Source organism: Pelodiscus sinensis, chromosome 4, assembly GCF_049634645.1.
Source record: "Pelodiscus sinensis isolate JC-2024 chromosome 4, ASM4963464v1, whole genome shotgun sequence".
NCBI classification, from domain to species: Eukaryota; Metazoa; Chordata; order Testudines; family Trionychidae; genus Pelodiscus; species Pelodiscus sinensis.
Genome location: NC_134714.1, coordinates 98,178,456 through 98,192,688, shown reverse-complemented (window position 1 = coordinate 98,192,688; position 14,233 = coordinate 98,178,456). Strand labels below are relative to the sequence as shown.

The window sequence follows — 14,233 nt, the reverse complement described above, 5'->3', positions numbered from 1 at the left end:
GTTAGAGGAATAATCCTACTGTTCTGATAAAGCCAGGAGCAGAAGGTCTAGGTCCCAGCATGATTGCCAGTCCTATTCAGTGCCATGGCTGCCTCAGTGGCAACCCCTGACTCGGTGGTCCGTCTGGATTCCCTGGGTTTACCATCAGACCCAGGAACAGAGACAGGAGTCAAGAGCCAATTCTACATCAGTGACATTGGCATCCTTTGTTCCTCTGCAGTCACCATAGACACTGGCACCACCAGCAACACCAATGCCCCTTTCTTCATCCGTAGCACTGGTGTCAACATTGGCACCACTGGCAACAGCACTACATACTGTGGAGGCAGGGGCACAACAATTTTGAGTGCATGTGACCCCCTTGGTGCCAAGGGCAATGAACAAGGCCCATTGCCAGTGCTTTTGTCCTCCTCATTATCCTCCTCAGATGAAGCTGGGACAGGGACATTGATGGTCCTGGTTTTGGAGGACAGCAAGGTCTTACAACAGTTGCTGCAGTGGGAAGCCCAGAATCTGGGGATCCAGGCAGAGAAGGTGGTAGAGGATGCTGACCCCATCGTGGATATCCTTGCTCCCTCCAGGCCTACCTGCATTGCCCTGCCACTGATAAAGACCATCAGTGAGATCAAAATTCCTTGCGGCAGATCCTGGCCTCTTTTCTTTTAATGTCCAAGAGGAATGAAAGGTGGCACTTTGTTCCCATAAAGGGGTATGAATACCTATATATCCATTTGCCCTCTAATTCCCTGGTGGTAGATGCAGTCAATCATCATGAGTGACAGGACTACCAGGGACTCTCCCTTAAAAATCATAAGGCTAAAAAACTAGACCTATTTGGGAAGAAGGTCTATTTGACCAGGGGAGCTGCAGCTCCACATATCCAACAAGCAGGCCATCAAAATACTTGTATAACACCTGCAGCATGAAGGCCAAGTTTGCAGAGCTGCTGCCTTAGGACTCCCGTTGAGAAATCTCTGCACTGGTAGAACACATAGAGGTGCAACTGTAGGGAGCTCCCAGGTTGACCTGACTGATGCTGCCAGGGGAAAAATCTTCTGGCTGCTGTGCATGCGTGTGCACATACCTGATTGAAATAGACATGCACAACACAACTCGAAGAACAATAGTTAGAAGAAGATAAGTAACCTTTTATTTGTTTTTCATTGAGCAGGAAACTCTGCAGCATGAGACAGAAGCATTAACCAATCAACACAAAGAAGCCATGGCAGCTTTTAAAAAACAGGTAGGAAACTGAGATTCTTTAATGCTGATAATAATACTGGGATGCCAACAGGAGAGCTGTCAGGACTTTAAGGAAGCCTTATTGAAGTCACAGGAACATACCATCCTGATGTGCAGTAAGAAGAGAAAATATAGCACTTTAAAGACTAATAAGATGGTTTATTAGATGATGAGCTTTCGTGGGCCAGACCCACTTCCTCAGATCAAATAGTGGAAGAAAATAGTCACAACCATATATACCAAAGGATACAATTTAAAAAAATGAACACATATGAAAAGGACAAATCACATTTCAGAACAGAGGGGGGATGCAGGGCGTGGGGAAAGGAAGGTAAATGCCTGTGAGTTAATGATAAAGAAAGCTTACAAGAAGTGAAAACTTGGACAGATGACTAGGGAAGAGTATAACTATATTGTTTGAGCACACAGGGGTGTAACCAGGAAGGCCAAAGTGCAATTGGAATTGTAGCTAGCAAGGGATGTGAAGGCTAACAAGAAAGGTTTCTAGGTGTCTGGTTGGTGCCAAGTGGAGTGCCCCAAGGGTCAGTTCTGGGGCTGGTTTTGTACAACATCTTTATTAATGACCTGGATGAGTGGATGGATTGTGCCCTCAGCGAGTTTGCAGGTGACACTAAGCTAGGGGAAGAGGTAGATATGTTGGAGGGTAGGGATAGGGTCCAGAGTGACATAGAAAAGTGAAAGATTGAGTGAAAAGTAATCTAATGAGGTTCATCAAGGACAATGTAGATAGAAGAATCCTAAGTTCTGTTACAGGCTGGGAACCAACTGGCTAAGTAGTAGTTCAGCAGAAAAGGACCTGGGGATGACAGTGGATGAGAAGCTGAATATGAATCAACAGTGTGCCCTTGTTGCCAAGAAGGCTAATGGCAATTAGGGTGCATTAGGAGGATCATTTCCAGCAGATCTAGAGAAGTTATTATTCCCCTTTCTTCGGCACTGGTGACACCACTTCTGGAGTATTGTGTCCAATTCTGGGCCCCCCGTATAGTAAAGATGTGGACACTTTGGAGAGAATCCAGTGGAAGGCAACCAAAATGATTAGGGGCCTGGACCATGTGACATACAAGGAGAAGCTGAGAGATTTGGGCCTATTTTGTTTTCAGAAGAGAAGAGTGAGGGGGATTTGATAGCAGCCTTCAACATCCTGAAGGGGGGTTCCAAAGAAGATGGAGAGAGGCTTTTCTCAGTAGTGACAGATAACAGAACAAGGAGCAATAATCTCAAGTTACAGTGAGGGAGGTCTAGGTTGGATATTAGAAAATACTATTTCACTAGGGGTACGTCTACACTTGCTCCCTAGTTCGAGCTAGGGATGCAAATATAGGCGACCGAGATTGCTAATGAAGCAGGGATTTAAATATCCTGCACTTCATTAGCATAATCTCGCCGGCGAGTTACTCCGCTCAACAGCTGAGTCGAACTAGGAAGTGTGAGCTGGGACGCGTTAGTTCGAACCAAACCCCTTGGTTCTAACTAACATTACTCCTCATAGATAGACAGTAACTTTGGATGGGCTCTTGGTGTGAGACAGTGGACTGGTTCTCCACAATATGCACCCTGATTGTCTCCATTTGATACAAGCCCTGCCTAGGGTGCACCAGTGCCCCTCTCTTTTGGGGCATAAGGCCACCTACACTTCTGTGACACCCCTTGTGAGACCTCACCTGTAATGTCTACAGGCCTAGCTTCATTGTGCCTACAAGACAACCAGTGCCATAGGGATTCCAGGGTCATGGTACCCTAGGGTATTCTGTCCTTTCTCATTTCGTGATCCAGTCCATCCATGTTTATAACTGGGACCCCTTTAAGCCCTTCTATACCAAGAGCCACCATTGTGATAGAGGCCTCCCTTGCAGAGTATGTCTTCCTTGACCACCACATAGCACAAAGTAGATGGACATGACAGGAATCCAGACTACACCTACTTATGATATATAAAGTGAAGGAACTGAGTGGGATTATGGCAGTACTACCTCATGGAGTCAACAGAGGGGCTATGGCCACAAGACATGAGTGTTGTTTTTCCTACGGATACTCCTAGGCAAAATTCTCTGGCTCCAGTGCACTAGGTGTGTGCATATCTGCTTCATATCTCAAACAATCACAGTTACAGTATGTAACTTTATTTTTGTACATTCGATTTTTTTTTTCATCAAAGTTGTGTTATTTTTTGTTGATTATATATAGTGGTTTAGCAAAAAGGACTGAAAATATTTCTGGAGTAAGTGTCATGGGGCTTGAGACTGCCACCTTTCATGGTGCTGATGGATTTTATCCAATAGCATTAGATTAATCAACATGCTAGCTCAGAAAAAAAAATTAACAGGAGAAGAAAATTTTCTTTCCAGTTTTATGTGGAAAAGTTGGTTTTAGTTTAGACATTTGCTGCTATTGTAGAACTATGATAAAAGTAAACCAGTTACATTGTTATATGTACTATTCACTATATTCTGTTTTCAGCTTATGTGAACAAGATTAATCCTACTGCTCTAATAATAAAATTAATCCTGTCATGTTCTGTTGTCAAAGTATAGAAATAAAATTAATCCTCTAGTATATGTTGTGTTGACATACTATTTTAAATTTTATCCACTATTGGCAATGAAGTTACAAGCAAAGACATTTACCATGGAAGAAGAAAAGGTACTGTATGTAATTATATTATTCCTATAATATATCATTCAATGTAACAAATATGTGATAGGCACGTTATAAAAATGTAAAATAAACATTACATGTGTTTTGAATATAAATTATAAAAAAAATTATGATCATATAGCAATCATACTAAATTATTAATTATTTTTATAGCAGTAGTGCCTAGAGGAGACTAATCTAGCTATGTCTAGACTATGTGGAAGATTCGAAAGAGGATATGCAAATATCTTCTTCCGATCTCACTTTCGAAAGCTCTGCTTTCGAAAGTGAAAGTAGTCTAGACACATTTTTTCGGCAACCCCCCCTTTCTGAAAAGCTGCGTAAACCTCATTTTTTGAGGAAGAATGGATTTTCAAAATAGGGGCGGAGGGTTGCCGAAAAAAATGCATCCAGACTACTTTCACTTTTGAAAGCTCTGCTTTCGAAAGTGGGATCGGAAGAAGATACGCAAATTCCCACAGAATTTGCATATCCTCTTTCGAATCTTCCACGTAGTCTAGACATAGCCTCTGAGATTAAGGTCCTAATGTGCTAGGTGCTGTACAAACATATAATAAGAAAATACTAATATTGCATAATGCATATAATATATTAATTTAATGGTACAAAAATGAATATTAAATTAAGTACAGAATGAAAAATACCGATAGTTTTCATAAGGCTGACTAAATTTTGATTTAAGTAATTGAATTTGTTTAAAATTTCTCATTTCATCTGGATATGGAATTTTTCCATCTCTGATCTTAAATAACTGTTAATGTGCATCCTTTTAAATGGTTGCTGAATTTGACCTGCAGAGGTGACTACATATTAATGATCAATAATGCTATCCCTATACGGTATGTAGTTTACACCTTCATTTAAATAGCTGAGTACTACAGCTATTGTTTGTGCACAAAATAAACGTTATACACTTTTAGAAGTCAGTTGCTTATACCATGTCTACATTTTGAGATAAGGTTGAATCTATTATGGTCGATGTCTGGTCAACCAATTTTGCAAAGTCAAAGGTTCATGTCCTCACTGAGGGGGGAAGAATTCAGTATACTCCGAAGTCCACATTAGGGAGCTTGGCATTGACTTTGAGAGTGATGCACTGTGGGTAACTATCCCATAGTGCCTGTGCCACTTTGCATTCTGGGTTATGCTCCCAATGCATGCTGGAACCAGAACTTTGCAGCGGGACGTTATCGGTTCATGTCGTCAGCATCCCATAATGCACTCATCTTTCTACCCCTTTGCTTGAGATCAATGGGAAACAGTCCTTTCACAACTTTTTTGGCACAGTATGGATCCTGTTTTGCATCAAACCATTGTTATGTTGATGTCTGCCATTTTGTGCCTAATGGCACTGTTCATGTAAGCCCTTGCACTGATGCAAACGCAAACACCAGTCAATCCTGGGGACACAGTGGAATGTGTTTGTGTGGTTGGATTTATTTTAGATCCAAGGGAAACTAGGACACTCCAGAGAGACTTAGTTGCTTTCTTATTACAAGATTTAATCAGTTAACATAGTTATTTAAGTTTTACAAGCCTTAAAAACAATTACTATATAATTTAAACCTTAAATACTATAAATTCTAAAGCAATTAATACAGAGCAAAGCAATGCAAAAGCAATTAATAGAAGATCTACTATAATACAATAATAAAGCCAGCTCACTTACACCTCACCCATATGCTACCTACAGTACGAGTCAGGAGGTCATGGTCTCTTTGATTCCCACCCCTTGGAATGCCATCTACTGCTGTAGCCGATGTGAAGGGCCTATTTACTTCTAGTTACAGCGAGCAGGACCTGTGGGTCAATCCTGCTCACTCCCTTCCATCAATTCTTCTTACTAAGCCCATTTTATAGCAAAGTGAGACTTGGTCATTCTAATAGTATTTACCAATTTATTACATATTATGTAAGATACCTAAAATACCTAGGGCCCTATTTTGGGTACTTCCTGCTACTCAGAATGTTGCAAAAACGACATGCGTAGTTAACAATTTTATGGCTTCATCTGTAATTTTTGTTTATCTGAAACAGAAGTACCAGTACAAGGTTGTTTATCATGTATTCTTGACGTCTCTCAGTACCGCTTAATCGAAAACATTCCTGCCTCTCAAAGCTTCCCCAGCCTTGCCTGTGGGCTTTTGTGCACCAGACTTGAGACAGTCCTGCAGACTTGAGACAGTCCTGGGTTTTGCTTTTCAGAGATCCGCACTGTGGTCAAAGCTGACATTTATTGTCAAGACAGGGCTGTCCAGGATCCCCTACAAATGCCAGTTCTGGTGCTGTGAGACAAGCACAGACTAGCAGGACTGCACTCTGATGCAGCTACTGGACAATTAGCAGTGGTTGCAAAACTTCCAAATGCACAAGGCCATTTTCTTGGAACTTTGCAAATGGCTTTCCCACACTCTGAATCACAAGAATACCAGAACAAGACCCACTCTGACCATGGAGAAGCGCATGGCAATAGCCCTGTGGAAGCTTGCAATGCCAGACAGCTACTGGTCAGCTGGAAATCAGTTTGGAGTGGGGAATACTACGGTGGGAGCTCTCGTTATATAAGTAGCAAAGGTGATCAATACCTTTCTGCTATGGAGGGCTGTGATTCTGGGAAGCTTGGATACTGTAGTAGATGGCTTTGCTGTGATGGGATTCTTTAACTGCGGTGGGGGATAGGCAGAACACATATCTCCATATCTGCCCCCAGATCACCTTGCCAAAGAGTACATTAATCACAGGGGGTACTTCATGGTGCTGCAGGCACTGGTAGATCACAAAAGCTATTTCACTGACATCAGCGTGGATGATTGAGAATGGTGCATCTTTAAGAACTCCTGGACCCCAGTAAGAAGCAGTTCAACTACAGGCTGAGGAAGTGCAGAATGATGGTTAAATGTTTAAAGGGAAGGGTTAGGAGTCTTCTGACTAGGTTGGACCTCAGTGTATACATCATAATCTTTGTGAGAGCAAGGGGGAATCTTATCGGACAGGGAGGGGGGCTGAGGCAGAGCACCTAGCCAAAAATTTTGATCAGTCAGACACCAGGGCAATAAGGAGAGCACAGCATGGGGCAGCACAAATCAGAGAGGCTTTGAAAGAAAGTTTTATGAATGGCCAATTTTGAGTCTCATGCTTGTTGTTTTCAGTGAGGTGCCTCTGCATTCATTCCAGTTTGCCCCTGCAGTACAAGCAATAAAGAGACTGTTGTCCAGAGATCATGTTTTTGTTTTGTTTGTTTGTTATTGATTAGGGAAGACAGCAGGGAAATAAAAGAAGTTAAGGCTGCACTTGAGGACCGTCCCCCTTCTTGGGGCCTGTGGAGATGGAGGCTGTGGAACTGTGGGGAGGAGGAAAAAGTTACTTTGTATAGGGTGATTGGGGTTCGGAGTGAGAGGGGTTATGCTCCAGGCACACAGCCAGGCTCTCCATTACTGTCATCAGGGAGGCAAAGATACTGTCCTGTTGCCTCACCTGCAACTCCCTGCAAGCTCTCCTCTCCTGCCGTTCCACAACCTTGTCCTGGCACTTGGACCCTCTCTCCTCCAGGAACATATTCATCCAGTCCATTTGCTCATTGAACATTATCTTCCCTTGACCATTTTTGCCCGAGGATCTTTGCCAGACGGACAGGTGGTAGAGCTGGGGGAAGTGCGCAGCAAGCTGGCTGCTGTTCCCACTGTAACAAAAAGTTAGAAAGGCACATATTACAGTCCTCCCTCGGGCAAAACTTACACTGTTCACGTAAAAACGGCACTCAAACCCTAAATTTGGGATCCATTAGGGTGTAAATTAGTACAATATTAATGTTAGAATTTGGGCATATAATACTTTTAGGGCTTTGTTATACTTGTCTTGCAAATCCTATATTTAATCAAAGATTTGCAGGAAACAGTATTAATTTTCTTATATGCATACCCAACAATATGTCTTGTAAAACTATAGTATTCTCATATATGCAGTTTCATGGTGGAATATTTTATAACGGCCACATTTTTAAAGAAAAGATACAAAATAAAGAAATTATTTTTGAAAATAGTAAATAATGTTAAGGCTGTGACAAAAAACAGATAACTTGAAATCAAAATCAATATTAATATTTTAACCCTTCCTGTTTTATTATTAGTAATGCACTAAAACTTAAAGAAAGTAAATCAGCTCTAACATGTTTTGGCATCAATTTGAATTACAGCTTTAGGGTATTTGTGTACTTTTGTATTTATATTGTTAAAAGATTAAATATTCATTATAGTTTTTACTATATGTTTTTCTTTTATATAAGATTCAGATGTTACAAAAAGGTAGTATTTGTATTTGAACAGGCATTTGTAGTTTTTAGTCCATGGGTAGAGATTCCAAGGTGATGAATAATAAATAGAAGTTATTCTTCTTCAAGAGATGTCCCCGTGGATGCTCCATGTTTGATCTTGGTGCCATCCTGGCTCAGAGATTTTCAAGCAGTCCCTGTGCGTACTGCGCATGCACAGCGCCAACCAGCATGTTGCATGCCAGTAGGTATTGCACACACGTAGCCCAAGCCCTCCAGTTCCTTCTCACCTGCCATCAGCCTGAGACAGAGCTCTGCAGTTCTTCTTTGAGAGATGTCCCTGTGGTGCTCCACAGAAGGTGTCGGTGCATCCTAGCACCACAGACCAGAATCTTCAAAGCAGTGCCTGGGAAGGCTGTGTATGCAAGGCAGCAGAGCACACAAGTGCTGCGTGGTGCAACCACTCATGTGCAGCCCCCCTCCTCTCACTTCCTTCTCACTGTCCCCGGCTTAAGACAGAGCTCAGCAGTGCTTTTCACTCAGCGTTGTTCTCTATAGATAAGTAGTTTGTTTCCCTCCGTTCTCCTTGTTTGTTACCTTATTACCTATCAAAGTTCATCTTCCTAGAAAATTAAAAAAAAACACCTCCTGTTATCCAAGTTCTTTTTCTCATTGTTCCAATCTTTACCCTCATCAGACAAATGCCTGGATCACCAGGATTTAAGCGTTGAACCATATGTAATGACGCCATGCCTGTCTGACGGACATTCCAAGTGTGTCAAATGTCTAGGCGAGAGTTATATGCAGCAGGATTGTCACCACTGTGCTAAGCTTAAGGCATGCATGCACAGAGATAGAGAACTCCATCTTAAAGTGCTAATGCTTGAAAAGGCACAGAACCCTGCCTCTAACCTGGGCAACTAAAGGCCTGAAAAACTGAAATCTGATAAGGGAAAAAAATCCCCAAAGAAGCGCGCCTCCTCTCTACCTCATAAGTTGCAGTCGCCAAAGCAGCACTTTACTGAGAAGTCAGCACCAAAAGTTGAGGCTGCACCGCACCTCAGCACGTATGACGTGCCAGGCATGTCATGGCACGCCAGATGCATATGGCAAGTATGACGCGCTATTGGCGCCATCTCTGGTACCGTCACTAATTGCACTGTCTACACCAGCACTAAGGTACCTTCATCATAAGCAACTCACTGTTTCTTCCACCCTCAACTCTCCATTCCTCAGCATTGATACATCACCAGTCACAGCAGCACTGAGACATGCCTCTTCTCCTACACTTTTATGGAGTGATGAGGATGATGCAGAGGAGCCATCCTTCTCACCCTGACTCTCACCTGGCACCAAGGTCTTGGTACTGTCCTCACATCCTACCTTTAGGCTCTCAATGGGGGCACTATTCCCCCCTGGGGACCACACCCCTGCATGCTACCACCCATGCCATATGGTGCTTAGTGATAGTACTGGAGCCCGTGGGCATACAGGTACAAAAGGAAACATACTAAAAAGACAAACAGGTTGTGCCTTCCCCTGCACGCCAGTGTCCATCTCCTCAGAGGATGCAGGAAGATGCACCAGATCAGCAAAACAGTGAATCAGGACCAGACACATCCCCTAATACTAATTCATTGTCTTTGCCAGACAAAGCAGTAATGCCATCAACTCCAATGGCGGTGGATTACTTCATAACCTTTCGAGACCTCTTCAAAAAGGTGGCAGTGGATCTCAACATTGCAATGGAGGAGGTCTTTAATACCCAACACAAGCTTACCGACATTTTACAGGCCACTCTTACTGCCATGATCGCGCTTCCTATTAACCCCACGATTTTGGACCCTGATAAAATGATCTAGCAGACCTCTGCAACTATACTACACACCTGCAAACAGGCTGATAGAAAATATTATGTTCCCCCTAAGGGAACTGAGTTTCTGTTTACTTATCCTCCTAATTCCGTAGTAGTCGAGGCCACGCAAAAGAGAAATCAGCAACACCAGCCATGATCTGGGACAGCAAGCGACTAGACCTCTTTGGTAGAAAGGTCTATACATCTTCAACACTTTGGTTCCGAGTTGCCAACTATGTCACATTGCTTAGTAAATATGATTTCAACAACTATTTGAAGTTTAATACTTTTATTGACAATATACCAGAGGCAAAGAAACAACAATTTAATGCAATGATCTCCGAAGGACACACGAATTCACACACAGTATTACAGACTGCCCTAGACACGGCTGACACGGCCACTAGGTCAACACCCATGGTTGTCATTATGAGGTGAGCCTTCTGGTTTAACTCCTTGGCTTTCCTGAGGGAAATACAGTCTACAGTGGAGGACCTCCCTTTCAAAGGTGAGAAGCTCTTTTCTACCAAGACCAATGATGTCCTCCATTCCATGAAGGATTCAAGAGCCACCTTATGTTCCCTGGGAATCCACGCACTTGCAAATAGAAGGCAAAAATTTAGATACCAGCCAGATCCAAGACCCAAGTACACCTTGTATACTTATCACCAGCAGAGAGAGGACCACCAGCCTCAGCAACAACGGGATCAGGGTAGGCAGCAGAGCAGACGCAATCAGACTAGCACTGCAAACCAGCCGCCTCAGCAAAATAAACAAATTTGAGGCCTTAATCGAGGGACTGCAAACATCTTCACCTGCTCCAGAGCTGCTAACTTCTGAGAAATCATTTGACCATCATCTTCTGCCCTTTTACCCAGCAGAGCAGATCATAACATCTGACAAATGAGTGCTGCAGTCAATTAATTCAGGATATACTATCCCACTTTATTTCCATTCCCCCTCCCGACTCACCTATTCCATCCCTCTTTAGGGATGGATGATCATAATGGTCCCTTCTGACCTTAAAGTCTATGAGTCTATTATTATGACAATATCCTACAACAGGAAGTTGACCATCTTCTTAGATTGGGTGCTATAGAGCCAGTCCCACAAGGGCATGAGAGGAGTGGATTCTACTCACACTACTTCCTCATTCAAAAGAAGAATGGTAGATGGCACCCCATTTTAGACCTTAGATCCCTCAACAAATTTGTAAAAAGGCAAAAGTTCCGAAGAGTAACAAAACACCATGATTTCTGCTCTGGAGTTTGGTGACTGGTTTTCATCTCTCAACTTACAGGATGCCTATTTTCATGTCCATATTTATCTTGCTCATAGGCATTTTCTCTGCTTTACCCTAGGTACATGCACTACCTATATATGGGCTCTTTCTTTGCTTTATCCTAGGTACGTGCGCTTTACCTTATCTTACTCATAGGCATTTTCTTTGCTTTACCCTAGGTCCTACCATTTGGACTCTCCACAGCACTGAGAGTTTTCTCTAAAATGCTTGTAATAGTCACTGCCTACCTAAGGAAATTCAATATCATTATTTTTCCTTATCTCGATAACTGCCTGATCAAATTCAGGCCACAGACACAGTCCCATCACAACATTCACATGGACATGACTTGCTTTCAATCCTTGGGCCTACTGATAAATGAAACAAAGTCCGTACTCATGCCAGTGAGGTCCATACAGTGTATAGTGGCTTAATTCGACTCAACAGTTACAATAGCTTCCATGCCCACTGAAAGGTTCAAAAAGATCAGGGACCTGGTCAAAAAGCCATGCATGATGCCACAGGTAACAGCACACGATTGCCTTCAGTTGCTTGGACACGTCAGCATGCAACCCAGTGGTCCCCAATGCACATCTGTTAATGAGATTCCTACAGGATTGACTCAGCATGGTCTATAGACCAAACTATCATCCCCTTAGTAAGCCTCTTTCCATCCCGTCCATGGTAAAAAAACGCACTACTGTGGTGGACAAAGATACAGAAATTATGTGCAGGAATTCCATTCCAACCACCAGAACCCTCCATCGTCATTACAACATATGCCTCCGACACGGGCTGGGGAGCGCACATGGGAAATCTAACTCAGGGCCTCTGGACACAGAAGGAAAGGGCTTTCCACATAAATATACTAGAACTGAGAACTGTAAGACTAGCCTGCCAACACTTCCTCCCATCAATAGCACACAAGCATGTCAAGATATATACTGACAATGTTGCCATCATGTTTTATATAAATAGACAAGGAGGAGCCCATTCCCATGCCCTATGTACAGAGGCTATTACCCTGTGGAATTGGAGCCTTTCCCATGTCATCACTCTCAGTGCCTGTTATCTACCAGGTGCACTAATCAGATCATTACCTCAACAGCACAAGTGGCAGGTAGACTAACAGACATTGGACGCAATCTTCACACATTGGGGTCAACCTTTAATGGATCTTTTTGCAACAAGCACCAACAAAAAATGCCCCCTTACTGCTCCTGGGCAGGCATAAGCAAAGACTCCCTTGGAAGTGCTCTCAGCAAAAAATGGAACCATTGCCTCTTCTACACCTTCCCTTCCATTCCTCTCCTTCTTTGCATGATACTCAAGATAAAAATGGACAACGCCAGAGTCATTCTAATAGCTCTATGCTGGCCCAGACTACCCTGGTTCCCTTTTCTCAGCATAATGGTACTGTTTTCGCTGATCTCCCTGCCACGCAACCCAGGCTGTTATATCAACCAGGCGTACAGAGCCAACACCAGTGGTTCCTCAGACCCCATCCAAAGGCTGGATCACTCTTATGCATACAGTTACAATGTTCTGACTAAGTACACAATATACTTCTACACAGTCGTGCTGTCTCGACTAGGAAAACATATTCTGACAAGTGGACATGTTTTGCACATTGGACCATCCTGTGTAACATCTCTCCTGAAAGTGCCCCATTACCTGTCATCCTTGACTACCTCCTGCGCCTAAAGCAGTCCAACCTTTCCATCAGCTCTATTAGGGTGCACCTAGCTTTTATAACCACATTCCATTAAAAAACAGATGATAGTACAATTTTTGCCCATCCAGTGACAGAATGCTTCAGGAAGCACTATATAGTGAAGTAATTCCACCAAGGGAATCATGGGACCTTCATCTCGTTCTCAGTGCACTGACCAATCTTCCATTTAAGCCAATGGCCACCTGCTCCCTTTACCTTTCTATGAAGACCACATTTCTAGTTGCAATTACATCCGCCAGGCAGGTGGGAGAAATGGCAGCCCTGATGGCGGCTCCTCCATACACCATCTCTTTTAAAGACAAAATCATGCTATGTACCTACCCTAAATTCTTCCCCAATGTACACTCTTACTTCTACATAAACCATACTGTTCAGTTACTTGTATTTTCCCCTAAACTTCATGCTAATACTTTCGAAGCAAGGATGCATACACTAGATGTCCATAGGGCTCTCTCATTTTACATTCACATAATGAAGCCCTTTAGGGCTTTGCTCAGACTTTTCATGTCCATCTCAGGATGAAAAAAAAGACAGCAGATATCCTCCCAAAGACTGTCTGACTGGATTTCTGACTGCATAGCCTTATGCTACCATCACAATCAGCTTGTTCCACCTACCTCCATCCGAGCCCTCTCCACCAGAGCCATGGCAATGTCTGTAGCTTACCTCTGCAAGGTCCCCCTTGAGGACATGTGTGCTACAGCCACATGGCTTCTGACCAAACATTTGCAAAGCACTATGCGCTTTCTCATGGACCTCTCTTTTCACTGAGGGTCACCCAGGCCATGCTGTCAGTTTATCTGCCAGAACCAAAGTCTCTGCCTCCTTAGAACATACAGTTTTGTAGTCACCTGCTGTGGAGCACCCACAAGGACGTCTCTCTCTTGAAGAGGAGGTTATTCACCTTTAGCAGTAACTGACCTTCTTCAAGATGAGCGTTCCTGTGGGTGCTCCACTACCCTCCCTTTCTCCCCTCTACTTCAAAGACCTTTTTTCCATAGGCCAGGTTTCTGGATAGAGAAGGAAGTGAGGGGAGGGTGGCCGTGCATGCATGGTTGCACCATGTGGCGCTCATGCGCCCTGCTGTTGCGTATGCACAGCCCCCACCAGGCACTGCTTTGAAGATTCCAGTCTGTGACAGTGGGACACACCAACCTACTGTGGGGCACCCAC

General features: G+C 43.3%; 1 protein-coding gene across 1 annotated transcript in view; it reads left to right on the top strand.

The window, feature by feature from the left end:
* The window catches only part of CCDC73 (coiled-coil domain containing 73), a 227,144-nt gene that overhangs the window by 85,153 nt on the left and 127,758 nt on the right, over window positions 1–14,233 (top strand). Inside the window, exons 4-5 of the mRNA XM_075928786.1 lie at window positions 1,172–1,243; window positions 3,871–3,906. Of these exons, the coding sequence (XP_075784901.1) occupies window positions 1,172–1,243; window positions 3,871–3,906 (108 nt within the window). The remainder of the gene's footprint in view (window positions 1–1,171; window positions 1,244–3,870; window positions 3,907–14,233) is intronic.